We start from the raw sequence: 27,783 nt of genomic DNA on the forward strand, positions 1-27,783 counted from the left end.
CACCAACCTTTTTTGGCCCCAGTCATGTGACTGCTTGCCTTTTAGCACCTGACAGGCAGACAACGCTATCACTACACTGAATCTCTACAGTGAATGGGCTGGCATGGAGGTCATGTTTACAGTAAGTTCTGGGCGACACACTCGCCTAAATCGTAATTTGCTACTATTAATTATCCTCCAGCTTGGCCTGCACACAGTGGAGGGAGTGTGGCCACTGCCGCAAAGCTTCACCTCCTCGACCGACCGATACCCGCTGAGTCCCGAGACTTTCTACTTCGGTTACGGAAGACAGTCAGCCACACAGCAGGGCTGCTCGGTGCTTGATCAAGCGTTCAAGAGATACTTTTCTCTTATTTTTCCTTGTAAGTACTACAGTGAACTACAAATCATGAAAAAAACGAAAGTATTTCACGTTCAGTCGGACCAGGAAATACTTGTACGGAAGTTTGTACAAATGTATAATAGTATAGAACTGGTCAATGCTGACTTCACATAGGCCTACTCAGTTGTGGTCCTTGAAGAAGATAACCAGTCAATACTCCACGTTTAAAACTTCACTATAAATGTCCATAAATGCGGAGCAAAGCGCTCACTGTATTTTTGTTTTGTTTGTTTTGAATGCTCTGTTTGTCATGCTGGCTTTTAAAGTAGATCAATGGGCTTTGTAGAGACAGCAGTTCATCAATCAGCCAGCCTATAGGCCCACCAACTCTAAAAACCCACAATGACAATGGACCACAGTAGAACAGCTTCATGTTTGTGTTTTCAGAAATACCAACACTCGTCGAACCAGCTGCTGCAGTAATAATTTAACTTTTATGACCAACAGCAAATGGCATGCTGCGGTTCAGTGTGGATAAACCATTTACTGTCGAAATCACCGTTGGCCACGATGACTGCGAGAGTTACCCAAATGAGGACTCATCTGAGAGATGTAAGTAGAGCACCATGGGTTAGAGTGACTAATGTTGTGTTATAAGTAGGCAGGGTTGGTTCGATGCATTATCTGACTTTCTGCTGTTTGTTTTCCAGACAGTCTGAGTGTCTCCGCTGGACAAGCATCTCTGAAGGCAGATACCGTGTGGGGGGCTCTTAGAGGTGATTGTTACCAAACATTTTCCAAAAGCACAACACGTTAACCATCACCTGACTCTAGTATAGGGCTGGCTTCCGTCAAAAGCTTTTCCTGGATCTCTTGTCCTGCCACACATTTGATAACTGCTCTCAGTATTCCACTCATATGTATGTATATTAAAATGCTTGCTGATTATATTATATAATCCCTTGACTGAGCACAGGTCTGGAAACCTTCAGTCAGTTGGTGTATCAGGATAATCATGGCTCAGTAAGTAAGATTTTTCGCAACACTCAAACTTAAAGGGGATCTACCATTTTTTACAACCTGGACCTTATTTCTGGCATAAAATACGATCGTTTACTCACCCATATAACTTTGGTGTCATTTGGAGTCCTTCAGAAGATATTTAGCTCCAGCGGAGCGCCGCATATACCCATATAGTGAGCGCAGCTTGTTTACCTGTAATTTGCTACTGCTAGTTTTTTGCAATATGGCTGAATATTTTTCCGATTCTGAGGTTGTAGACGACGACTTTGTTTATGATGGACGTCCTTACCGTTTTGAGCCAGAGTATACGGATGAGGAGCTTGTTGAAAGAGCTTGCCAAAGAACAACAGACCGCTGCACGTCTGCGAATAGATAACAGGTAACTCCGGACTCAACGGGGAATAGCACTAGCGTATCATAACAAAATATTTGTGAAATGAATGAGTTTCGGTACGTGGCGCTCCATCTTCCGAAGAACTAAAAATGACACCAAAGTTATATGGGTGGGTAAACGATCGTATTTTATGCCAGAAATAAGGTCCATGTTGTAAAAAACAGTAGTTCCACTTTAAGAGTCTTCTGAAGTAATGACTGTATGAACATCTGGAGTAGGTGTTTGATTAATGAGTTTTTTTCTGCCGTTTTTCTTCCTTTAGTACTTTGTGAATAAGACTGAGATCGAAGACTTCCCTCGGTTTCAGTTCAGAGGGATTTTGTTGGACACCTCACGTCACTATTTACCAGTGGGGGCCATTTTAAAAACTCTGGTAATGATCACATGACACAATCTAAACTCCTGCTTTTTGTTTTATGGGTCATACTTATCCTCTCTAGTATTTACACATATGTTTCTTGTTAGGACGCTATGGCCTACAGTAAATTCAACGTGTTTCACTGGCACATTGTGGATGACCCTTCCTTCCCATACCAGAGCAGAACCTTTCCAGACCTTTCCAGTAAGGTATGTCATGTGGCTGAAGAGAGCTGCGAATATAAGTTTCCTAATGTGTATCCGCAATGACTCTGCACATGTATTATATACAGTTGGTCGTTTTATGTCCTAGATTTTTAGATATGTAGGTCTACTGCTTGTGGAGTCAAGAGGTAGGAGAAGCTTGAAATGTGTCATCCACCCTCACAATGGCTTCTGGCTCTGATTCAGGGGGCTTTCCATCCGATGACTCACATCTACACACAGTCAGATGTGAGGAGAGTGATCTCACACGCCAGGATGCGGGGAATAAGGGTTCTTCCGGAGTTTGATTCACCAGGCCACACCCAGTCATGGGGAAAAGGTAAAATCCAAATGGGTAACATTCTTCAATAAACGTAATTTCATCCCAAATCATTTTAGCATTTTGATCTTAAAGTATCTGGCAGTATGCCAGGTTTGGTTAAACAGAAGTAAGTTGCAGAACTTACAGGGCTTCATGACTATAAATGGTAATATTATATTTACTAAAGCTTAACTCACTTCTTATCTGGAAAAACTCTTATGGGTACATCATCAGAAACCTGCTCTCAACAGACAGAATGTCACCACTGTGGGATAAATTAAAGGATTATCTCATCTTATCTAAAATGGGACACTAACTATTGATTACCGTTTATTTTAGGGAATCCTGACCTGTTGACTCCTTGCTACCGAGGGAGCAGCCCATCAGGAACTTTTGGTCCTGTTAATCCAATACTGCCTTCCACCTATAAGTTCATGGAGACGCTATTCAAGGAAGTGTCATCAGTGTTTCCTGATTCCTATATACATTTAGGAGGGGATGAGGTTAACTTTAACTGCTGGTAGGTTGACATGTGATGATAAAGCATTTGAACTGGATTTTCTCGTTTTGTAAGTCATGAGCAGTTCTGCTATTTTAAAATTTTTTTGCCAGATACAACAGTACAGTGTACATTCATATGTGCGTTTATTTTAGTCTGCTAATAAATAATAAAAAAAAATGTTAAAGGAGAGGGTGAGGAATCTATGCGAAACCCTTCAAACTAATATTTCAATGAAATAAGTTTAAGCCCCTGAAAAATGTGCCTACACAATCGGCATAATCACACACACACTGTAGGTAAATGACTGCCGCTGCTTGTTTCTGTAGGAGATCCAACCCCGATGTCAGAGAGTTCATGCACAAGATGGGATTTGGAGCAGACTTCACCAAACTGGAAGCGTTCTACATGGAGAGGTAGGTCCTAAAGGGGAACGCACAACGAGAACGGCTCGGAAATGTATCTTTCAGCACATTAATGCGTTAATCTAATTCCAGCATTGTGAACATCACTTCAGCTCTCAATAGGACATCTATTGTGTGGCAGGATGTTTTTGACTACCATGAACGAGTAAGTACACGGCAGCAGACAACACATACAGCATCTTCGTGTAATCAGCACTTCATAGGTTATGATTAGAAATATTTCTCTGCAAGTGCGTGACATTTATTTGTATACGTAAGTGTACGTTTACATTTTCATAATTAGAACTCTTTGAGATTTTGACATTATTCGTTTCATTGCAGGCTATCGCTTGTCGCAGTCAAACAGAATTAGTAATCCACGCTATATTAATATCACATGCATTTCGTATTTGACTGTTATTTATTTTAACTTCAGCAGAGTTAGCGGTTTGCACCAACCCACAGTGCGTTGTCTGACAGCATCATGTTAATGGATAACAACCAGTCCATGTGGCTCTGACAGTGTATAGAACTTGTTTTGCAGCGCAGTTCTCTATCAGTGGTGGAGGTATGGAAAGAGGGCTGTTACCTGTGTGAAGTACGCAGGGTGGCTAAAGCAGGGCTCAAGGTAATTCTGGCCTCTCCGTGGTACTTGGACCTGCCAGGACCAACGCACAACTGGGCCCGCTACTACACTGTGTGGCCCCTCGCCTTCAAGGGTTAGAAAAAAACAAACGAACTGTGTGCTGTGCCTGGCTGAAGTTTAAGTTCCTGCTCTGTTGCTGTGTTGCTGGGTTTTGTAGCGCTGCCACCAGATGGCAGTGAACGCTGTTGTTTATCCGTCAGTGTTACTTTGTGTCGGCTTCAGGAAGTGTGATTGCTGTGATACCAGCTTGCAATGCTGTCTGATGTGTCGCTTAATGGCTTTTGTTTAAGGGAATTGGTTAGCAAGTTATGCTTTGTCTTTAAGAGCGCGTACTAGCGTAGCTTGGTGTCATACATATTGATATTTCAATTAAAATATGAAGGAATGAATGACCAATAACCTGTTTATAAGGAAAGATCTATGCAGTTACTCTCCATGGTTAGAAGATCACCATTTACTGTGCACACCATGATCCAAGTTGGTAATAATGCACTGAAAGGATCTGATGATGAGCCTTTCCTTTCCAAGGTTGTTAATAAACATCCCAGGAAACATTATGCTTCCATACGCACACTCTAATTGTGTCGGGAATCCACAGAGCTCGGTGCTTTCCCAGATTGCAAAAGTGTTCTTGCTCTCCTCTAACGATGGATCAGTTGTGGTCCCCTCCTCAGTCAAATGTGGACTTCCAAGACTACATATTAGCCGTCATTTCGGTCTTGCAGTGGTATGTCAGCCAGATGAGTAAGGCTGAGGGCATGAAATTCTGCAAACCATGACTTTATAAAAGCTCATCATGGATGTTTTACATATGTGACCCATTTCTGAAATATCCACTTCTCAAAGTAAATAAATTAACTGGTACAAATATTCAGAAGTCGCAACAAGTTAGTGTTTGTCACCCTGCTCAGATTCCTAAGGACACAGTGCTTCACATCTGGAAGGGTGTCCCAGCCTCGTATCGGGAGGAGCTCAGTAGGATCACCAAAGCTGGGAAGAGGGTCCTGCTGGCTGCCCCTTGGTACATCAACCACATTTCCTATGGCCAGGACTGGCGCAACTACTACACAGTGCAGCCACAGAACTTCTCTGGTGTGTGCATGGTCCTCTACTATCACAACCTGTTATAACCCAGCTCAGTTATGTGCAGTAATGTTGCTTATCTGGTGATGGGAGCTACTAGTGGACATTGACATTTAGAGACATACATGAAAACGCTGATTTGCTCAGTTTTGACTTGAAGTGGTGTGATGAATTTGTAGTGGTGAGCACGTTGCAGCCAATGCTGAATTATATCTCGTGATGTGTTAAAAGAAAATCTTATCCCTATGCCCCCTCAGGTACTGAGGAACAGAAGAAGCTGGTGATTGGAGGTGAAGTCTGCATGTGGGGGGAGTACGTAGATGCTACTAACCTCAGTCCACGTCTATGGTAGGAGATTAAAAAGACCCCTGAAATAGTCAAACTTGTAAATCATAATTAGTAAGTGCAGCAATAGTCTAATGAAGTTATTCACAATAACCCCTCGCTGCATCAAAAAAAAAAAACAGGCCAAGGGCAAGTGCTGCTGCAGAGCGACTGTGGAGTGATGAGAAGCAGACCTCCAGCGTGAAAGATGCGTTTCCTCGATTGCAAGACTTTCGCTGCAAGCTCCTGAGGTGCTTCACTCTCTCTAGTCAGACCCTTTAACAATACCATCTCTCACTCATGATGTCTGACCGTTGTATACTGACGCCTCTGCTTCGCTTTCTCTTCAGGCGCGGCGTCCGGGCTGAGCCTCTTTTTGTTGGTCACTGCAAGTACGAGTACGAAGGTATTTGACGAATGGCTGGGTTGACAGCTCACAGTTGCAGTGTCGTGCTTCCAAAAGGGTGTAGAATCTTTTACATTACGGTACTTTGTTTTTCCAGTTTTCGGTGAAGTGTATCTACATATTCAAATGTTTTCTCAGGGACATGTATCATCAGCTACCTTTTCCTTTTTTAATTTTTTGTAATGGATGTTTGGATGATGATTTTTATTTTATTTTTTCAGATTATGCTGCGTATATGCAATGTTAAATTTTACTTAGGGGTTGCAAAATCAAACTGAGGAATTAAAGTTAACATGAACACTGTTGGTATGCTGTAGTTTCACTCTTGCACTGAAAAATAAAATCATGTTAGGTAAAGACCATGTTTTTTGTAGTCACTTATTCTTGAGTAAAAATATGAAAGTTTAATTACAGATATATAGAAATCCAAACACATTTAGAGCCATATTAACAAATACTGGTTGATTTTCCAGTTTGTACAGATATCATTAGGGAGGAAAGAAGCACAAAATAAAGTGAATAAAATTAATGAATAATAAATAAAATTAATTTAGTCTCAGGAGGCTTGTTATAATGTAATACATTGTACTCTTATCCTCGAACAGGGGCTCAAACCCTTTAATATCATTTAAGAAATTTAGAAAAGAGAACCAGGACACTCCACACCTACTTTTAGGGAGCAAAGAAAAACTGAAAATAAATCAATTTAGTGTGAAATCTTTCAGATTTATTTGAATGAAGAAGGATTAAAGAGGATCTGTTTTAAGTAAAATACACAAAAAGTGCCCCGTTCTAAGGATTGGTGGTGTCTTGACAGCAACAACATAAAAAGATTATTACTCCTACTAAGAAAGAAAGAACTTGCTACTGTGACACCATACTGAAAATCCATGTGTTCTGACTCGCACTATAGAGACCCTTCAACTAATGTTCTGACGGCAAAGAAATTATGAAAACACTTTGCTTTGATACCACAAAAACTAGGGAAACTGTTTTATTAGCTGGAGTTGGTGCAAACGTACAACCCTGGTGAACACATCTTAATCAACGAGCACCTTTGGTAACAAGTGCAGGAACACTGGAGGGTTGTTTGTGTAGACACCTGCAACCGTTTTACAGGTTTCTTTTTATAGTGACAGAATTGCATACGATGCCTACTATCTTCATAATATAGGACACATTTTGTTCATTTCTCTCCAGTGAGCAAGGATCAGAAAAATCCTGTTAGTGTGGTGGCCAAAAAAAACACACTCCATAAAAGAACATGCTCAAGTGGCAAGGTCTGCTACAGTGGACTGGTATCTTAAAATCTCACCCACACAGCATATCCGTCTCCTCAGATGTAGGTTTATTCTGATCAAGGGTTTCTGTCTCCCTCTAGAGACCAACCAGGGACAGACAATGTTAATGACCATTATTAAAAAGAAATTTATTTAAAGACTGTGTTTTGTTGTTTGCTCTTTCGTGACCACTAGTGATTGCTAGCAATGCATTTAAATCCTTAAGTTGTGTTACCTTTATAATTTTGCGAACTTTCATTGTTAAACATGTAAGTTATGTATAAAGGAGTTATAGAGCATATTGGGCCTTCTTTTTAGTATTTAATAAAAGCATCGCAAGCCACAACAGAACAAAATCATCAGTTCAGATAAGTAATTAACTTCGCACTCATAACTTTGCAGGTTATACAGTTTATTTTGGACATGCAGTTTAATCTCTCAGAAAGAATCATGAGCTTTTCGGTTAAACTGGCTCCTTTATTTCTTTGTCAGGATTAACACAGATTTTATAATAACTGTCTGTGATGTTAAGTCACCTGTTGAGCTGCGCTGACGCGACTCCGATATGGCCTGAGACAACTGATTTTCCTCATTGTGTGGATTACAGTCATGGCAGCAGATGGCAAGGCGGATCAATCCTTGGTAGCCATTGTGCTGACACCTCAATCCCTCTACTTCCACTGACTTGGGGGGGGACCACAAGAAATGCTGAACTGAACATAACAAAGCTTAACAAAGCAAGCTTGGTTTACCGTTCTCTGCAGCCACTTGCAATCAAGCAGACATGCTGAGTGCGGTGTTGCCAGGCAGGAATATGATTATCTTGCATGGATGGAGTATATAAGGGATAGTTCGTTTCATATTTTCCATACCATTTGTTTAACCTAATGTCCTAAAACTGGAATTATGATTTTTATATTGAAAGATCATGGTTGAAACAAAAAAAAATAAATATACATCATTAGGTAGAGTATACTTTAATAACACATGCTCTCTGTGCATAAAGAGAACGGCAGCCACTTTAAAAGTTAATCTCACTCTTTGACAATAGCTGACATTCAAGGAGATTATATCAAAAAGCTGCTTAGACTGATGCAAAGATTTGTCAACTGGCATTCAAGGGCATCCTCTGAAGGACAATAAAATGATGCCTGGCACATGTGCGTCTGCTGCGCCGCACATGCCTTCAACGATTCGTACACTGCAGCAGACTAGAGTGAAAGGGACACTTCCTGCACGACGTTCGTGTCCGTAATGCAACGGCGTCCTTACTTCTGAAAAAAGTGACCCATGCATTTAAGGGTTAAAGTAATGAACAGCTGATCTATTTGATCTGACAAGCAACTGAGCCAGGGTTTTACCGGTGACGTGTCTCCAATCACCTGCAGGGCTATGTCATCATTAAAGTTTCCACTAAATACATAATCGCCCAGTCGGCTCATGGCAGCATGCTGCTAAAGATTGAGCTGTATCTGCACGACAGTCGCTGGAGAGTGAAGAAACGTGACAGTTATTCCTGTCAGGCAAAACCTCAAAGCAGCACTTTGCAGCACAGAGCCAAAACAGATGGATGCAGGAAATTTCAGTGTCATGGAAATCTCCATTTACATAGGAGTAACTCACTTAGACGACATATATAATAAAACTGCAAATGTATTATGAGCAGTCTCATCTGAAATTGCCTGACATATCCAACCAGTCAGTTTTCTAAAAGATGAGCAGGGACATATAAATTTCCTGTCAACTCACAGGTTAAGAGGAAAATGAAGAACAAATGCTGCCCCTGACATGAACACCTGTGTTACATAATCTGGTGTGACTCAGATTATTATACTGAGCTCTGCTTAGGTCAGTACAAATATGCATTTCAGCCTCACGATTCAGTTTAGAGTGCAAATGTATACTGAAATCAAATGTGCAGCATAAATGCAAACATAGTGACATTGATATAATATGTAATCCGGTCTTTTTGTTTAGTTTTCCACAAACTTTCAAGGCCCTGTTTATTATGTCCACTTTGACATTGACACCAGCTAAAAAGAGAGGCTGAAGAGGTTGAAGAAAAACTACAAACGTGAGGAAAATAAAATTAATTGGAGTTAAATTAAATGCAGTCCACAAAGAATATCAGACACAACAGTAAATACTAAACACGTGAGTAAAGAAATAAAGTGTAGCTAGACAATGGAGTTTTAAAAACACTTAAAGTTAGGGTGCATTAGGTGCACTAGTAAATACTAATGCATTCTAATATATGACAAGGTTATGATATTTAGAATTTATTTAAATTAACTGAGAGAGCTGTTGATTCGATTTTGTTTTCATTTTGAAGGCTGTGGTTTGTAGAAGTACTGAATTGCATTGTGCTCTACAGTCACATGTTTCTGTTATTTTGGCAACCCCATTTTAGTCAGAGGGCTACGCTAAATAACAGAAATACTTTTGTTTAACTGCACTGCAGACTATATTTTCCATAAAATGAACAATTTGGTTCAGGACTGTTGCATTAGAATGCTTTCATTTTCACTCGTTTGCCTATTATTTTGGCAAGTGAGTGTATATTACGATTAATGCACGCAATGTGAAATAAATTACACATATATTACTTTTATGTAGATGCGGCGTTGCAAATACTGGAACCTCTGGGGTTGAAATCTAAAGCAGTTTCAGTTTCAGACAACGCAGGTTCTGAGTTGGATGACCCGGCCATGTGTAGACTTCCCGCCGTTCCTAATCCTTTTATACACCAGTTTAGACCAACAAAAAACCCTCTGTTTTTAATACTAAGTTGGCCTCTTAAGATCAAGAGTGACTTAATAAGGATTAGAGACATGATAGAATTCGATCTGTGGATAGACCAGGCATCAGAGCCTCTAGTGTCTTTGTTAGCTTTCATCAAATTAAAAAGATGCAACCACCATGCTCAGTATCAAGCATATTTGTTGAGGTTTCTTTGTGGCCACTCGCTATGTCATATGTATGAAAGAGAAGAGAGGAAACCTGTTGTTGGAGGTTTGTTAACTCTAAATTGTACTTGGGCCTCTAATTAGGCAGAAGGACATTTCAGAGAGCAGCCGCCATATGGCAGAAGAATGGAATTAAGGGTCAACTTGTTGCTGCTCTTTCAATCTCTGTGCTAATTGTTTTTCTTCTCACCACCCTCTTTCGTGACCCGCCCCCGCTCCCTCCGAGAAGGGAGACCACATTTCATGGAGGGTTAAGCTACTTTGCTGATTTGGGGTGGCTGTACTCTCCTGAGGCCATTAGTGTCACTGACAGGGCCAATATGGCAAGGAGGGAGTGTCTTAACTGTGCGGTAGGACGGCCCTGTAAACATGAAGGGGACAAACATATGTGGCCCAGGAGAGGGACAATTAGCCCACACTAATCACGTAGATGTTGGCTGTCAACAGCAGTTGATGTCAAAAACCTCAAGTTCAACTTAAAGTGTTTTATTGGGCAACCTCCGGATGAATTTGGGATCACTTACAGAAGATTGTTTACTTGTCACAACTGACAATAAGTGTCCCAGTTAGTCATGACAGTGTGCACAACCTCCTCTAAGGAAGCAGCATACGTTTTTCTAGTGTGACAAGTCAAAAGTGTCTGCTGTGAAAAAGGCCTCAGTGGAGTAATAGTGAGGTGTCTGCAAGGTATCATAAGAAGTGTGTAGCCGGAAGGTATGTATATAATGACACTGTTACATCTATCTATAAATCTCTTTGTTAATATTGGACATATCACAGTTCATGCCACAACTGGCACTGCAGTAAAAAAAATGAGACATCCTCCATTCTACAAAGTAGTGTCATTAGTGTCTTACAATCTTTGATGCACCACCAGTTTGGCATGACACACGGATGAAACATTTAACTGATCATCTCACCGTGAAATAGTAATAAGTGGAAATAAACTGGGAATGAAACAATCACAGCTGCAGTTATGGGAGCGTTATCATGTCTCTGTTGCCTAATTAACCAAATCATTTTTGATAGCGCTGCGGCTGGGAGGCAAAGGGGCTGCCTCTTGGTTTTCTCTTCGTTGAACATAGTTAGTGCCCGTAAGAGGTGTGACTGATTGATTTACCCTTATAGACGGTAAAGATTAAGAGGATGACAAATCAGCATTTGCTTACACAGCGCCTGGCGCTAATCTCCTTGTCTTCCTCCAGAAAGCCCCCAGACGACTCAAGCTCTCACACTCATTCTGGCGGAGAGAGAGAGAAAGAAGAAGACGAGCTGTAACTCCACTGACCTCACGCTACATCAGCAACGGCCGTCAGCGGTGGATCCAGATCAGTGAGGGTGAATCTTAAAGGACCTTTAACGACAAGAGAGCCAGTGGAGAGAACTTCAAATTTGACTTCTTTAACATTTTGGTGGAATTGTTTTGTGTTGATGCATTGATCCATGAAGACAACAGCAAAGAAACACTGATTATACAAGAAGAGACACTTTTTGGGAGTTGTCTTTTATTGATCTAGATTCATTTATTCTTTGAGATATTCAAATATTACGACAGAGACAAAAATGGAGGACTACGAGATGAAAATGGTTTCATCAGACAACTCCAGTGACTTCACTCATCAAAGCACGGATGGAACTCAAGCAGGTGGGCCGTTATTTGTTGTAAAAGATGTTATAAACTGACTATTGACAGTAAATAAAAGTAAACTTCTGCATCAGATTTATGATTTGCATCATTTCAAGTAGGTAAAAACTTGCAAAAATGCAAAGCAAATTAGTTAATCTGTGCAGTTAGGTGAAGGCTCATGCTCAAAATAATCTAAAATAGCTCATCTCTGTTATCTGGTCTCTGCAGAAAGAAGTCCACGTAAAGCACTTGGCCAGGGCCTGCTCTGTAAAGTGTGCTCTGATCTGAGTAGTGGCAAACACTACGGCATATACGCCTGCAATGGCTGCAGTGGCTTCTTCAAGCGAAGCGTGAGACGAAGACTCATCTACAGGTGAGCAAGAGGCTGAATGGAACTGAGACACGAGACAATTGTATGGATTTAAACATTCGATTAATGTTAACATCGTATTAACATCGTAGGTGTCAGGCTGGAACAGGGAGGTGTCCTGTTGACAAGGCCCATCGGAACCAGTGCCAAGCTTGTCGATTAAAGAAGTGTCTCCAAGCTGGCATGAACAAAGATGGTGAGGCAACTCTGCCCGGGGATTAAATTGCAATTAATGTAGATTAAAATTGCACATTTTCATCGAACGATCTAAAGCTGCTGTTTTCAGATGACATATCATTTATATCCGGTCCCTTTGGCAGCTGTGCAGAATGAGCGTCAGCCTCGGAGCACTGCACACGTCAGTCTGGACTCCCTAAATGTGGACACTAAGAAGGAGCACCTGGCCACCACAGAGGAGCTCAAATCCTCTGACAACTACACATCAGTCATCTGTAGGCCTCAGGTCACCTCATCTGTCACCACGTCCGCCTCCGTACAACCCTGCAGCAACCCGAACACCAACCACCGCTTTATGGTCAGCCTGCTGACTGCAGAGACATGTGCAAAACTGGAGCCTGAGGATGGTAAGATCATATTAAAGAGAGTTTAATTGCAAACCAAATGGATGTGAATGGATTTTTTTTTTCTATCTTAATGAATAGACTTTACTGTTTGAGTCGGTATTGAGTGTGGTTTTTAGATTGTAATGCCTTTAAACGGAACAATATTGGACTCCTGGTAGTCTTAACATTTGCCCGGCTCTCTTTTTCTGCAGTGGAGGAGAATATTGATGTGACAACTAATGATTCAGAGAGGGACCAGACTCCCTTTGACTGCCACGTGTCCCCCTACACCTCCGGCTGTTCAGAGAGTGTATATGAGACATCAGCACGTCTCCTCTTCATGTCGGTCAAGTGGGCCAAAAATTTACCCGTTTTTGCTCACCTGCCATTTCGGGACCAGGTGAGCCTGACTGACACATGATTTAGTTTTTATTTCCTGAACGTACACCTGCATGTGTTAGACTTTTAACGCGTGATTCTGTGACATCATCAGGTGATTCTTCTCGAGGAGGCGTGGAGTGAGATGTTCCTCCTGTGCGCCATCCAGTGGTCCATGCCCATGAAGAGCTGCCTTCTCCTGTCGCTGCCAGACCTTCCGCCCGCACAGCAGAACAAGATCAGTCCTCCCACGGCTGAACTGCAGGTCCTAGAGGAGGTCTTCAGTCGCTTCAAGGCCCTGGCTGTTGACCCGACTGAGTTTGCTTGCCTGAAGGCCACTGTATTGTTCAAGCCAGGTGAGCGATTATACGACAAGCAGCGTTCTTCGTGGTTGACTGAATCGTGTAAGTGATGTCTGGTGTTTGACTCTCCTGTGCAGAGACACGCAGCCTCAAAGACCCAGAGCAGGTGGAGAATCTGCAGGACCAGTCCCAGGTGCTGTTGGGCCAGCACATCCATTCAGTGTACCCCAGCCAGAGCGCCAGGTGATCCTAATAAACCTTCCTTTTGTGTGAAGTTGGTCACAGTTATGACGAAACAGAAAAAGTCACTCTCTTTAATTCTTCTCCAACAAGGTTCGGGAGACTGTTACTTCTGCTGCCGTCCCTCCACTTTGTGAGTTCTGAGAAAATAGAGCAGCTGTTCTTTCACAAGACCATTGGCAACACACCCATGGAAAAGCTGCTGTGTGACATGTTCAAAAACTGAACAAGCACGAGGGGAAGCTACCGACGAGCACCACGTTTTCTGCTTATGACGTCTTTCACATTCAACTTAGCGGGTCATAGTCACTGAAGACGTTTTGACATGTCACCGCAGGCAAACCACGGACGTAAATGAACACAGTCATTCTGACTGGATGAATGTTGCTGCTTCTGTTTCAGGGTGCTGGTAATGTGCATGCTGATTCAGTGTCTACCTCATTCATCGGGGCACTTTAAGAGATCAGAGTCATCGTCAGTGTTAACCTGTTCCTTCCCCTGCAATGACAAGTCAAAATGTTGAAATGAAGAGTTGCATTCTGACAAAATATTTTTATTCTTCATTTAAAATCAAGCATATACTTTATAAATATTGCAGTTCTGTTAACCCCAAATTTACATAATCATTCTGTAGCAAAGGTACCGAGTTGCAAGGGAATTGTTGTTTCTGTTTTTGTTTTTTATTGCATCACATGGCAACTAAAATATATGTGAATTTAAAATAAAATAAATATAGACATTTTGTATGTGTTGAATTTTTTTCATGTAATTTCTCTGATTCATAACAGAATGCACAACACAATACATATAGACACTTCAAACTACAATAAAGCTTACTAGAATATAAAAGAATTAACATTTTGTTTGTGACCTTTTTTTTCTGATTTCTGGGATTAAAGTCAGAATTGTTTATTTAGTTTATACTTTTGCATCTTCATGTGGGCTCTAACCTGTAGCCTACTACAGGATGTAATGTTGTGTTACCGTGCAAACCTGTCCTCTCCACTTTCTTCACCACAAACAGGTAAAGGATGCTTTTGCCAAAGGTCACAGAAAAGAAACTCTGTGATCTGAATCCAGGAGACTGAAATATATGGGACAAAGAGGAACTACGGGGTTCTGCCAGATGTTTGCCATCCTTTGTTCATTAAACTCAAATAATTTCAAGAATTTGATGTTAGGAAAGTCCTGTTCTGGATCTGTGTGACTGCCAAGAGACAACAGGAAGAGCAGATGAAAAATTGGGTAAAACAGAACAGACTATGAGTGACAACTGAACTGCAACTTTCAGTGGGAATCCCCATGGAGGATTTGTGCCTGCATGAGGACACAACATCCAGAGTTACATTATATGTAAAAGTGAGGAGCATCACAGCAAGAATTCAATTCACCAAATGTAAGAATCCGTTAAGAATTAAGTCTAATCAACAATGGATTAGACATCATGTTGCAGGGTTTTTTTTCAGCTACCAACCAGCAGGCAGACAGTCACGTGTCAGTAGATCTGAGCTGGGCCACAAAGACCAGGGCTGCAGAGAAGAAGGCACAGCAGTGGCTGCTCTTCATCAGACTGTTGAGGAAGGCCGGACTCAGACGTCAGCCCCTCACCCAGGCCTACAGAGGACTCACTGAGCGCATCCTCACTACCGCCATCACGGTGTGGTCAAAAAAAGCTCTTCAATGAGTCATCATGACTGCAGAGAGGATCATCGGCTCTGACCTCCCCTCCATGGACACATTATACACCCAGCACTAGAGGAGAAAGTTCCCAGAGCATCCTCCGCGACCAGCATCATCCAGCTCACGGATCACGGTTCTATAACAGTCTCTTTCCAGCCACTATCAGGATGGCTGCCAAGGACATCAAGGCTGGAAGGAATTATCATATCCCACACCTCATTCACACCATGAACGCTTAACAGCTCTCTACAGACAATCACACCACGCACCTCACAGACTGGAGCATCTCTGTTATACAGAGAACTATTATTTTTATTCAACACAAGTGCAATCATTTTAGTGCAATAACCCTATGTGCAATAACCTACCATGTAGTTCTATATTCATTCATTCATTCGTTCATCTCCTGTGAAGGGTCACGAGGTCTGCTGGAGCCTATCCCAGCTGTCATCGGGCGAGAGGCGGGGTACACCCTGGACAAGTTGCCAGTCTATTGCAAGCATCCCAATGTACCTGTACTTTTTTGTACCTGTGCAAATGGCAATAAAGTCTGTTCTATTTTATTCTATTCGTGTGAAATTACACTACTCGACCAGTTGGTGGCGCTATTAGCCAATATCTGCTGACTCACAAACAAACTTTATCCACCAGTTTACTGTATCAAATCGAACTGAGGGCTCAGTTCAAGTTTTCTGCTTCTGCTTCCCCTTTTAGCCTTTCACATTTATGTATAAATCACTCTAAACTGTTTATTTCTGTCCGACTTTTCTTCAGACATTGATGAGAACAGATTGTTGGAGGACAAAACAACCGACATTAGTGTGCAGTTTTCTTTGATGATGATGATGATGATGACGAAGAGAAGAGGAGGACATGTTTTATGCATTTTAAAGGGTACAGCGACTGAAGTGGAGGGACACTTCCCCCTCGTGGAGAAGACGCTGCTTTGCTCTGCAGTCGTAACTGCTGTTCGGCTGCTTTACCGTGTGGTGGGGACAGTGAGCACATTTGCGGAAGAGTATCAGCTCAAATAATTCCACGAAGAAGAGATGCAACAAAACACGGAAGCGTTTTACTACCGTTATAAACAATACGATGGGCTAACATAACGCCCTGAAACCGCGACTTTATTCACCTCAACAAGTCCTGACAACAACTGCACCGGAGACTGATAAATAATATGAAGTTGTTTTAAGTAACAAATAACAATTATCTTTACGCAACAATGTTTAGCAAGTCGTATCAGCCTCTCCCTCAGAGAGACTCCGCTACTTCCAGGGGCCCCGGCTTGTTTGTGGACTCTGACAGGTATTCTAGGACCAGCTACCACAAAGGACTTTCGTTTGACTACATCCCTAATATTTCTGAAAACGACTTCACTGGTAGGTAACATGCTGACATGAAGTATAGTGCGTGTTTTAGGTGTTTGATGTTGGTCATAATTTATTAAATTATTTATTTTAATTTAAACAAATCATCCTCAAACTACAATAAAACAATAAATGTTGTTGTTTGAAACATAAATCATAACATAAGAATATACTTAAAGAATATATTAAAATACCTAAAGAATGTGTAAAACACAATATAGTGTGCTCTAAATTGCAGAAAACACTTCCCATAATGCAGTTCAGTCACATGTTACACCTGTCTAGTAAAACCACTTCTGTCAAACTCCAGCCTTCTCTGTTTGCAGGCTTTTTGTTACAATTTCCGTTGTTTCAATTACTGGAAATGACCTCTTTCTGGTTTCTTTTCTTTAAGACACCTCCCAGGGATGGATGTCCTGGATGTGCAACCTGATTGTCATCTGCCTCGTTTACATCTGCACCTTCGTGGCTTTTCCAATAACAGGGTGGTTTGTACTGAAAGTAAGATGAACTTATCTCCCATCAGTCACATCCACAGTATCTCCACTCACCTGCTGAAAATAAAAACACATTTTGTCCTCAGACGGTACCAAACTACCAGAGGATCGTCGTCTTCCGTCTGGGTCGAGTGTGTCCTCCGAAGGGCCCTGGTATTGTCCTTGTGCTGCCACTCATCGATCAGTGGCAGAAAGTAGACCTGCGCACCCGTGCTTTCAACATCCCTCCATGCCAGGTAAATCTCCACATATAATACTACTAGTTAACTGTTGGGGTGAACAAAATATTCACATATTCAATCAGTACATTGTATCCTTAGTTTCAACTATGCTGAGTAATGTTGTCATTCCTGTTAGTTGTGTATGTTTTACTCTGTCCAACAGGCGGCAGTCTTGGTGCACTGTTGATCAGTGTGAATCTAGAAGGAGTAATCAGACACTAGAGAAGTCTGAAAAGTCTCACAACCATGTCTATATATGACTTTTGAAAAAGGAAACTTTACATACATGAAACTTGCATTGTGCTGAATATTGTCTGAATGGCTTAGCCTTTCAGTCTGAGCTCCTATATCTCTATAATCAAATTCAGACTGCTCAGTCAAGAGAAGATGTTTCCGTATTATTTATCTCTAAGTAAATTCTGCTAATATAATTCTGCTGCTATAGGTGACCACTCGGGACGGCGGCTTGTTGTTGGTGGGAGCAGACATCCAGTTCAGGATCTGGAACCCGGTCATGTCGGTGGTGTCTGTCCAGGATCTGAATGCCTCCACCAGGATGACGGCACACAATGCTTTGACCCACAGTCTGGCGAAGAAGACTGTAAGGGAAATCCAAACTGAGAGAATGAAGCTTGGGGAATATCTCGGGGTGAGACCTCACTGATGCTGCTCTCTGCTGGCTTTTCACCGTATCACTTCACGCTCACATTCGTTCCTCTTCTCTACAGATAGACATAAATGAGATGACTCATCCTTGGGGGCTGGAAGTGGACAGGGTAGAACTTACTCTCGGTTCTCTACTGAAAGCCCCAGAGGAAGGCCCCTCTGGATCCCTCATCATGCCTCCCTCTGTACCTGGACTTGAAGGCCTCACTGGCCCCATTCAGCAGTTGGCCATGCACTTTATGAACCACAGTGGCACCTCGCAGTCTCCGCAAGGTAAGGTCAAACACTCACAGCTGTGCATCAGACACCCATTAAACATTTCCTGGTGACTTGTTGCACTAGGAAAAGCACTGGTGCATTAACAGGAGATTAAAGCTGTGACAGTGGAATGCAAAAAAGTGAGACCTTGCACATGTGGAACATAGTCAACTAGGACAAGACATGCTTTCCCTACTGTGCAAATCATAATGTCTTTTATGAAATTACAATAAAATGTAATTTTATTTCATAATCTCTGCATCTTTCTCTTTAGGGGGGGACCATGTAATCTTTACAGATGAGGTCAGCAGTGGGCTCGAGGCAACCGTCACCATGACAGATTCCGTTGAAGAGCTGCTCAGTGCGGTCAAACTGTTGCTATCAGAATCGTTGGTCCATCAGGTTGGGGCCTGTTTCCAGTTTGACATCACCTCAGGAGACGGACAGCAGCGCAGTTACTATGTGGATTTGAGCCAAGGTGATGGAAGCCGCAGTTATAAAAGCTTTAAAGATTCAATACAAGCCGTGCTAAATCTGTCTGCATAAATATTTCAAATAGAAACAATCACGCAGTTACAGAAATCGAACTCAATCCTCTCCATCACTCCTTTGTGTGTGCTGTGTAGGTTGCGGTGCAGCTGGAGCAGGGCCCTTGTGCCGAGAGCCAGATGTGATTCTGAGCATGAGTGACTGCGACCTTCTGGCCATGTTCCAGGGTGGACTACGACCATTTGCCGCTTACACCAGTGGCAGGCTTAAAGTCCAGGGAGATGTTAAGACTGCCATGAAGCTGGAAGAACTCATAAAGCTGCTTAAAAAAGAGCCTTTGTAGTAGATTTTTATTGGTATTTATTAAATCCTCAATTTCAACTGTAAACTGTAATGTACAATGTAATCATTTCTGAATTAAATTAATGTTCTGCCTTTTTCATCTTTCACCAATTAAAGACAACTTACTTTCTGAAGTTCTGCAGACCTCATCTGAATTCAAACATTCACTGTTTATATAAAGGTATAAGATAAAACACTGACTCTGCAATGCAGCTCAACTGTGCGATGCACAGCCTTATGCTGCGTTAAACTGTTAAATTCCACTGGAGAGCCTTGATCTGCAAAACAAGGGGGGCTGACTCTGTGGACCAGCCTCCTGCCTCCTACTTTTGCACCAGACGTCCCTGGGAGAGCCAGAGCAGCTGTAGAAAGTAGTAGAGAGCGAGCATTTTTATCACTGAGATGGCCCGGTGGAGTATGTGCCGCAGCCCGGCGACGCTGACCCTGTCCTGGATAGAAGAGCTGACGACCTCCGGTGTGCGATGCAGCAGCAGCATGCCGGTGATCAGACAGGCGTTCTCAGAAACTAGCTGCATTGTCCGGCCTTTCAACGAGATTCCTGGACTGTGGAAGAACGGCGTGGCCAACTTGTACAATTTCTGGAAACTGGATGGCTTCAAAAACCTTCACCGCATCATGGCGCAGAACTTCAACACTTTTGGACCCATTTACAGGTACGAGAGGCAAGGCAATATCTTAAAGAGAATGAGGTTGTGTGAGGCAAATTATTAGACATAATATATGACTTTGACGTCACTGGTAAGAAGCTATTTTGCGGTTCAGATATGAACAATTTTTGTTGATGAAAAACATTTGTGGCTCCACAAGGTCAAATGTTGATATGACATACTGTTGTGCTTTCTCAATGTCAGGGAAAAAATAGGATATTATGAAAGTGTAAATATCATCAACCCAAAGGATGCAGCCATCCTGTTCAAAGCTGAAGGCCATTATCCTAAAAGGCTGAAAGTTGAAGCGTGGACATCATACAGAGACTACAGAAACCGCAAATATGGAGTGTTACTAAAGTAGGTGCTATTACTGTCCTCTCCTAGCTGTACGCATTCTGTTTAATAAAAACTGACTGCTTTATTAGGTTCGTGCCCACCTACATGGTTTTAGATGAATATGTAATCTTCCCACAGGAACGGAGAAGACTGGAGATCACAGCGTGTGATCCTCAACAAGGAGGTGATCTCCTTGAAGATGCTGGAAAACTTTGTGCCTCTGCTGGATGAGGTGGGCCAGGATTTTGTGACTAGGGTTCACAAAAAAATAACACGAAGTGGCCAGAACAAATGGACCACTGACCTCTCTCAAGAACTCTTTAAATACGCGCTAGAATGTAAGACTTGATATTCATCTTATTTTATATTTGTGGGATTTTAATTCGTGCAGGCAGCACTCATTTTTTTCGTCGCTTGTCTTTGTCTCGTGTTTGCACACAGCGGTGGCCTCGGTGCTGTACGGGGAGCGCCTGGGTTTGATGCTGGATTACATCGACCCGGACGCTCAGCATTTCATCGACTGCATCACCCTCATGTTCAAGACTACCTCACCCATGCTGTACATACCTCCCAGACTGTTGAGGCAGATTGGAGCGAAGGTGTGGCGGGACCATGTGGAGGCTTGGGATGGGATATTCAACCAAGGTAAGACGAGTACGATGAACATTTGAAGTATGGTTTCGATGTGTGTAGAGTGAAAATCTTTATAATCTTTTGGTCCATCAGCGGACCGCTGCATCCAGAACATCTACAGACGGTTACGTCAGGAGACAAGCACTCCAGGGAAATACCCAGGAGTCCTGGCTAGTCTGCTCCTGCTGGACAAGCTGTCCATTGAAGACATCAAGGCCAGCGTCACTGAGCTAATGGCTGGAGGAGTAGACACAGTGAGACACAGTGAAAAACAAAATCACAAAATTTTGAAGGTCACTTCTTTCAGCTGCTTTATTCATTAATGTGTTATAGACTTCTATAACGCTGCTGTGGACGTTGTACGAGTTAGCCAGACAGCCCAACCTCCAGGAGGAGCTGAGGGCAGAGGTGGCTGCAGCTCGGGCAGAAACCCAGGGAGACATGCAGGAGATGTTGAAGCGGATACCCTTGGTGAAAGGGGCTCTGAAGGAAACACTGAGGTGAAGGAAATGTTTGTGCAGCGGATTATTCATTTGTTTCTGTTTGATCCTTTCTGTTGTACAGATGCACCAGAACTAATCTGAAATAATCTTCTGTTTTTCAAACCAACCCCACTGACGTGTGACATAGTTCCTTATTCTCATTTGAAGATTGTTAGATCTTTTTTGTCTTTTTACACAACTTGATCTTTCCTTTAATTAAATTTTTTTTTACATATTTTCACGCCTCAGGTTACATCCGGTTGCAGTGAGCTTGCAGAGATACATAGCAGAAGATATAATTATTCAAAACTACCACATCCCAGCTGGAGTAAGTGTTAGGCACTAAATGATATAATTATATTTTGGTGTTTTTATAGAAACTCAGCAAGAGCCTTTGACTTTAATCCATTTTTTTTTCTGCATGTGCTTTTATATATTTTTGTTTAGACTCTGGTTCAGTTGGGATTATACGCAATGGGCAGAGACCCCAAGGTGTTTTTTCGCCCGGAGCTGTACCAGCCCTCTCGCTGGCTGAGGACGGAGTCGCAGCACTTCAGGAGCCTGGGCTTCGGCTTTGGCCCCCGTCAGTGTTTAGGACGCAGGATAGCTGAGACAGAGATGCAGATCTTCCTAATCCATGTGAGAAGTACAGCCCATAAAGAGCAGTTTCACCATATTACCTGTTGCGTTTACACATCAATTTAACCGCTTGTGTTGCCTTTGCAGATGCTGGAGAACTTCAGAGTGGAGAAGCAGCGCCATGTGGATGTGCAAACTACCTTTGAGCTCATTCTCGTGCCGGACAAGCCTTTAATACTGACTCTGAAACCTCTGCAAGCTAGTCGGTAACATCACGGTGGAGAGATGGTTGTAGTGAGTGAAGCTCATTTTTAAAGCCCCTCATCTCAGTTAATGTTAAAAGGGCTTCATGATGTTCACGCTAAACAAAATATTCCAGCCTTAGAGGCAAGATAAAAAAAAACGAGGAAAGAAAAAAGATGTTTATGAAACTGTTACCTCACCTTACCTAGTGATTTCATAGCTAGTGAACAAAGGAATTATGTGTGTTTTACATTGCTTAGTGAGTCAACATACCGAAAAACTGTATAGTGCCTTCATCCCACCTGTACATGGCAAAAACATTTGAAGCATCTTTTATCTGTATAAGCTAATAAACAATACAACCAACACAAAGTATACGTTTTTATACTTCACTGTACTCCATATTTTAATGCCTAAACACGTAGTCAGAAAGAAGAAGAGGGTGTCATCTGGTTTGGGTCAACGCCTCAGTCGTCACTTTACCGGTTTCTGCTTTTTTCTTTGGTGATGTAATGAATCTGACACATCCCTCTAGAAGAGGAAGTAAAGGAGGAAAACCATTAAATCCATTCATAAACTAATTTCACGCAAAGAGCGCTCACTGCTAACTGACCAGAGGAACGTTGTGAAGGATCACGGTGGATGTTCGGACAAAGCCGTGCCTGTGCTCGCTCAGTTTGGTCAGCATTTCCTGTTTTTGTCTCCCCCAGACTTTCGCGTTCTCCTCCAGCTAGATATGTGCAAACAAAGAAAAAACATACACTTAATTAGAAATGATGATCTGATCAGTAGTTAAATAATAACTAATGGACGGCCATATGGTTATTTAGAAATTTTACCTGAGCTTCCAGTGTTTGGACTCTTGCCTCAGCCGTCTCCAGTTTATTTAGTAAACTCAGTTTGTCCTTGAGTGGTAGTGACTCTTTTGCCTGAAGGGGACATGATAAGGACTAGTCTGGGACATAATCTGGGTAGTATTTTACAATATAGGCCTTCAGACAAATGGAGTCTAGACTTGAGCTGTAGTCAGTCCTGAGATCTTAACACTATTTTCCCACCACATAGACTGTCTTTGAAAACTGTCTTGAATGTATCAGTTTAATGTTTGAGGAGTACCTGTGCTGGCTGCTGTCTGATGAGCGGGGCCGGCTGCTGGAGAATCCTGTCCAGCTCTTTTCTGAGACGGGCGTTCTCTGCTACCAACGCTGACTCTATCTCTTCCTTTTTGTGGTCAGTCTCGCCTATCCAACATTAAAAGAGGTCCGATGTTTCGGACAGTGTGAACATTTGGTGACTTAAACCGATCAGCCACAACATTAAAACCACTGACAGGACCAGCTTGTGACAATGCAATGTTCTGCTGGGAAACTTCTGGTCCTGGCATTCATGTGGATGTTACTTAGACATGTACCACCCACCTAGACCAGACCAGGCACCCCCACCCCATGGCAATGACACTATTTGATAGCAGCAGCCATCCCCAGCAAGATGCAGCCTGACACAGGCACACACACAAAAATGGTTTAGGAACAGTTCAAAAACCACGAAGAACAGCACAAGGTGTTGACCTGGCCTCCAAATTCACCAGATCCCAAACTGATCAAGTATCTGTGGGATGTACAGGAACAAGCCTGATCCACAGAGGTGCCTCCCTTCAACTCTTAGGTCCCAAAAGCCCCCACTAACAATATTCTGGTGCCAGACACCACAGGACACCCACTGAAGGCCCATGTCCATTCTCTGATGAGTCACAACCCATACAATATTTGGAAGGTGGTCATAATGTTATGCCTGATCGGTGTATATACATGTATTGTTCAACAGCTGTACGTACCTCTTTGCATTTTCATCAACAGCTTTTTCTCACCACGTTCTTTTTCTCTCTCTCTGAGTTTGCTATCCAGTGCTTTCTCCATCTTCTCAATAACCTAAAAAAATTGGGTCAGCACAATTATAAAGCCTAACATTAAGGTTATAAGCTGTTAGTTATTAAAGGAATCAGATTCACCTTTTCCTGCTGTTTCACCGTGTCCTCCAAAGTCGCCATCTTTGCCAAACAGCTCTGGTGACGCTGCAGATCCTCCCGTTGCTTCTGGTGGAGACTCCGAAGCGCCAGTAGCTCCTTCTCACTGTCGTTCTTCTGCATACATGACAGGATAGAAGCCGCATAAACACACCACACAAACACTGGGGTGAATTATTGGAGTTTCATATGCATGACAGTGAAACTTCTAACCCTGATCAGCTCATTCTGCAGCTGTTGGATCCTGTCTCTTTGCGATACAGTCTTACTGGTCTCGCTGGCCAGCTTGAATTCCAGAGTGGCTTCAAAAGAACAACAACAATCAGCATGAATCCAGGTCATTTGTGCATAATTTTATACACATTGGAATATATGGGTTGTTATGTGGGGAAATTGAACTAAGTTACAGCTTGATCTGGAAAGTTTCACCATAGATTTAGTAGAAATTATGATTAACATATCCATTTTGGCCACTAAATGATCAAAAGATCCCTGGATAAAGCTTTTAAACAGACTTTCTGTCGGGTGGGACTCAGATCTAGTCCCTTTGCTTTAATGCCAGCAGAGTGACCTTCTGAAGCATCCTTTTACTCATGGTCACAAACTGTCCTTCAGGAGATAAGGGCTGTACTGCCCACAGAGCTTATCAGGGTCCATGGCCTAAATGAGACGCCTTATCACAAACTGGCACAGTCTGCCTGGGAATAGACACTCACAAGGATTAAGAAACACAGAGTGAGCCACCGTATACGTCACAACTACTTCTGCCAATGACCTGACTGTTAGTCCATGACAGCATGGAGGGAGCTGGCTGGGCGCTAAACTGCCTGACATTAATGTATCAGCACCTTCGTCTGCTCTGGTCTTAGCTTTTTATTAGATTTAGTGTTTGCATGACTTTGGTTCAGGCTTATTCTAAAACAAGAGGGTTAATAGGGGATAGCCTGTAATAATAAGTCCATCAAGAGAGGCAGTGCTCTGCTACGGTCTACCTATCCGGTCGGCAATCTCGGCCTTGGTCATGACGTCGATGTCCGTGTCCTTCAGCAGATCTCGTCCCAGGTCCTGGTGCAGAGACAGGTCGCTGCGGAGCTGGCTGTTTTCTGCCTCCAGCGACACCACCTGTGTCCTCAGTGTTATGATGTCCTCTGCCATCTTACTCATGGCTGAACGATAGTTGTCCACCTCCTGATGGAGAGAAGACATTTTATTTTTGTAGTTCAACTACTCTCTCTCTTAGTGTTGGTGAAGGCGTACAGGTCTGACCCTTGTACTTCTCACAGAGGCAGTTAATGGAGCGATTACAATCAATGATCAATCATTAACTTGTGATCATATAGTGACAAACAATGACCGGTGTCTTTTATCTGCTGGCGAGTCTCTCCATTTGGACACACAGCTGTCAACATCACAAAACACCCAGCAGCCTGGTGGGGTGATCACGCCGAGTGGCTCTAGGTGGTGCCCACCACTAGATGTCTCCTCAACCCCATCTTTAAATAGAGCCCCTCAGCGTCAGGAAGCCAGGACATGGCTTAGTATGTTCATAAAGCGCTATATTCCCGTAACTGATTGTTTAAGGTTTGTGTATGATGTATTCATGACTTTAGCTCCTCAAATACAAAAGGACAAACCACCCCATTCTGTAATGTCCTATTGTTATAGGGGCTTAAGTCAAGTATTTAAAAAACAACTCCTTATCTATCATAAACAGAATGTATACTGTAAATGCCCATCTGCTGAACTGTAGAGGCAAAATAATTACAAATCATTAAAAAGAAAACATGGTTTTATCATTGCTTTTCCCATTCTTGTTCCCCCTCATTAAAAAAAATATACTATAGTGTCTAGTAGGAGCTGTTTCCAGGAGCTGTGTTGCTGCAGACATCTGCTCTCAAGGCATTTCTCTCCATCAGGCATGTCTCACAGCACGTCCACGCTCATTGTTCTCCGCTCATGTCACATGCTCCTCTATCAGGTTGAATGCACAGAACTGAATGGAGACTACTAAGAGCAGGGTCCAGCTGCATGTACGAGGTGGCGAGGGGGGTGGGGGGGGGGGGGGGGGGGGGTGGTGGCGACGATTAGGGGATTCCAATCTCGGATGGTGTTGTTGTGACTCCCGTGGGACACGAGGGTGAAATTGAGCATCTAATTGAAAGGGCAGGGACGAGGTGACAATCATGACTGTAGATGAGATGGTGTCTCTGCTGGGGGGCCCCACGGGCGTGATGGGAAGGACAGCTCCTCGTGAGATGAGTCTGGAAAGTCCTTTTATGTGTCAAAAATAAAAGAGGAGTCTCTCTCTCTCTCTCTCTGCCTGGGAGTACTAGGGGATCCCTCCCATCTGCGTGGTTTGAAGACATTAAAGTGTCCTCGCTGTCACACACAGAGTCATTCCTGGACAACTGTGTGACAGACAGAAGACACCTGGACCGAAGAGGACATTTAATTAAGATTTTTCCAAGCCCCTTATCATAATTCTTATGCGTGTGCAGTACTATTAAGCACTACTGTGTCCACTGCCACTATGAAATCACCCACTTCACACTCAGATCTCGTCCTTTCTGCCAAATAACTGATCCAAACCTCCATGGACTGACATACCTGCACAAACTCAACCCACTGATATAACAATCTGAATATAAATGAAATTATAAAACAGGAGGAGAAAATGTCAAGACATGAATAAACACCACCCTCACGCCAAGTTTCAGGCTCATCAGCTCGATGCTCCTCGAGTGCAATCACGCTGAGAAATGTTAATCTATTCTGCTAGCCGCCATTTTGGCTTCAAACTCCATGTGGGTCTGCTTCAGCATGGCGTCCCACTTCACCGGGCTTCCCTCGTCACTGTTCTCTAACTAAACGTGACACCGAGGATTGCCTCACTGATTGATTGAACAGTTAAGGAATTGATCACGTCACATTCACCTTAGTTTGGAGGTCGCTGATCTTTGCCATGTGGGGATCATCCTCAAAGTCGTACAGCGGCGGTCTAAAAGCATGGACAGAGGAAATGGTTTTCTCCTAAATTTTATTCAGCTGTTGACATGATATAACCATGATTTTGATATGTGGCTGCGCACCGTACCGCTTGTGTGGGTGATGCACTTGATATGTGTGGTTTATGTTGCTGCTCTGTGTAGCTTCTGTCCTCTCAGCTGGTGTCTCCTGTTCCTGCTGAGCCGTGCTCTGAAGCTCAGTCTTCCCTCTGTTGATGAGCGGCCGGTAATCTGGTAGGATCTGCGCCAGGGCATCATGGGACGGGAGACTGTGTGCATCCTTCTGAGGCTGTGGAGGTCACATATCATGTTTCACCGACAAAATCTGTTGCAGCATCAAACAAAACATTGCTTTTTTTACTACGCAAGAAACTGATACCTTGTGAGTTTTACCAATTTAATGGTTGGCATGATTTTGAATTGAGGACGACCAGCAGTAAAATGTAAACGAATAAAATCTGGGATTGGTGTTGACAATGATTTCAAGTTACTCTGTTGGGAGTTTTTCTCTTAAGACAGTCTAACCAAACCTCGTACATCCTGTAAGTAGTGCTCTCTTCAACAACTTGGGATTTTAT

The 27,783-nt window shown here is 42.8% G+C and overlaps 5 protein-coding genes across 6 annotated transcripts; 4 read left to right on the plus strand and 1 right to left on the minus strand.

Moving 5' to 3' along the window:
* Window positions 1–83: 83 nt before the first annotated feature.
* On the plus strand, window positions 84–6,343 carry hexa (hexosaminidase A (alpha polypeptide)). Of its 2 annotated transcripts, XM_084555178.1 has the most exons (14): window positions 84–362; window positions 830–934; window positions 1,033–1,098; window positions 1,299–1,345; window positions 2,002–2,112; window positions 2,205–2,306; window positions 2,508–2,640; window positions 2,962–3,142; window positions 3,451–3,537; window positions 3,619–3,691; window positions 5,083–5,263; window positions 5,512–5,602; window positions 5,722–5,829; window positions 5,929–6,343. In XM_084555178.1, exons 1-14 carry the CDS (start codon window positions 104–106, stop codon window positions 5,990–5,992), a joined length of 1,608 nt encoding a protein of 535 aa, XP_084411304.1. In that variant the 5' UTR covers window positions 84–103; the 3' UTR covers window positions 5,993–6,343. The 2 variants fall into 2 exon arrangements, with proteins under 2 accessions (XP_084411304.1, XP_084411305.1); XM_084555179.1 differs by lacking the exons at window positions 5,083–5,263; window positions 5,512–5,602; window positions 5,722–5,829; window positions 5,929–6,343 and adding an exon at window positions 4,070–4,976.
* A 5,450-nt stretch (window positions 6,344–11,793) lies between these two features.
* Window positions 11,794–14,368, plus strand: LOC311495264 (photoreceptor-specific nuclear receptor-like; the record flags this gene model as incomplete). Its single annotated transcript, XM_084554659.1, has 8 exons — window positions 11,794–11,875; window positions 12,086–12,230; window positions 12,320–12,423; window positions 12,548–12,811; window positions 13,003–13,190; window positions 13,284–13,524; window positions 13,608–13,713; window positions 13,804–14,368. 8 exons carry the CDS (start codon window positions 11,794–11,796, stop codon window positions 13,934–13,936), a joined length of 1,263 nt encoding a protein of 420 aa, XP_084410785.1. The 3' UTR covers window positions 13,937–14,368.
* A 2,084-nt stretch (window positions 14,369–16,452) lies between these two features.
* On the plus strand, window positions 16,453–19,363 carry stoml1 (stomatin (EPB72)-like 1). The gene is made up of 7 exons (XM_084555798.1): window positions 16,453–16,772; window positions 17,155–17,261; window positions 17,344–17,493; window positions 17,924–18,127; window positions 18,207–18,417; window positions 18,677–18,880; window positions 19,029–19,363. The coding sequence occupies exons 1-7, from the start codon at window positions 16,616–16,618 to the stop codon at window positions 19,232–19,234; spliced, it is 1,239 nt and encodes a 412-aa protein (XP_084411924.1). The 5' UTR covers window positions 16,453–16,615; the 3' UTR covers window positions 19,235–19,363.
* A 237-nt stretch (window positions 19,364–19,600) lies between these two features.
* On the plus strand, window positions 19,601–22,204 carry LOC311496070 (cholesterol side-chain cleavage enzyme, mitochondrial-like; the record flags this gene model as incomplete). The annotated part of the gene is made up of 9 exons (XM_084555810.1): window positions 19,601–19,907; window positions 20,106–20,261; window positions 20,379–20,578; window positions 20,682–20,885; window positions 20,967–21,127; window positions 21,207–21,373; window positions 21,605–21,683; window positions 21,803–21,994; window positions 22,082–22,204. Exons 1-9 carry the CDS (start codon window positions 19,636–19,638, stop codon window positions 22,202–22,204), a joined length of 1,554 nt encoding a protein of 517 aa, XP_084411936.1. The 5' UTR covers window positions 19,601–19,635.
* Window positions 22,205–22,693: 489 nt separating this feature from the next.
* ccdc33 (coiled-coil domain containing 33) lies at window positions 22,694–25,906 on the minus strand. Its single transcript, XM_084555969.1, has 7 exons — window positions 25,193–25,906; window positions 24,414–24,502; window positions 24,186–24,317; window positions 24,012–24,105; window positions 23,294–23,418; window positions 23,017–23,106; window positions 22,694–22,907 (listed from the first exon to the last, which is right to left on the minus strand). Exons 1-7 carry the CDS (start codon window positions 25,404–25,406, stop codon window positions 22,782–22,784), a joined length of 870 nt encoding a protein of 289 aa, XP_084412095.1. The 5' UTR covers window positions 25,407–25,906; the 3' UTR covers window positions 22,694–22,781.
* Between the last annotated feature and the right edge of the window lie 1,877 nt (window positions 25,907–27,783).

Source organism: Chelon labrosus (genome assembly GCF_963514085.1).
Source record: "Chelon labrosus genome assembly, chromosome: 11".
NCBI classification, from domain to species: Eukaryota; Metazoa; Chordata; class Actinopteri; order Mugiliformes; family Mugilidae; genus Chelon; species Chelon labrosus.

Coding starts and splice junctions, on each gene's coding strand:
- hexa (XM_084555178.1), top strand. CDS start 104: ATGGAGGTCATGTTTACAGTAAGTTCTGGGCGACACACTCGCCTAAAT. Junction 3,143..3,450: donor GAGGTTAACTTTAACTGCTG/GTAGGTTGACAT, acceptor TTGTTTCTGTAG/GAGATCCAACCCCGATGTCA. Junction 5,264..5,511: donor GCAGCCACAGAACTTCTCTG/GTGTGTGCATGG, acceptor ATGCCCCCTCAG/GTACTGAGGAACAGAAGAAG.
- stoml1 (XM_084555798.1), top strand. CDS start 16,616: ATGTTTAGCAAGTCGTATCAGCCTCTCCCTCAGAGAGACTCCGCTACT. Junction 17,262..17,343: donor CAGGGTGGTTTGTACTGAAA/GTAAGATGAACT, acceptor TTTTGTCCTCAG/ACGGTACCAAACTACCAGAG. Junction 18,128..18,206: donor AGCTTGGGGAATATCTCGGG/GTGAGACCTCAC, acceptor TCTTCTCTACAG/ATAGACATAAATGAGATGAC.
- ccdc33 (XM_084555969.1), bottom strand. CDS start 25,406: ATGTCTTCTCTCCATCAGGAGGTGGACAACTATCGTTCAGCCATGAGT. Junction 24,318..24,413: donor TGCAGAATGAGCTGATCAGG/GTTAGAAGTTTC, acceptor TCATGTATGCAG/AAGAACGACAGTGAGAAGGA. Junction 22,908..23,016: donor TCCAAACACTGGAAGCTCAG/GTAAAATTTCTA, acceptor GCACATATCTAG/CTGGAGGAGAACGCGAAAGT.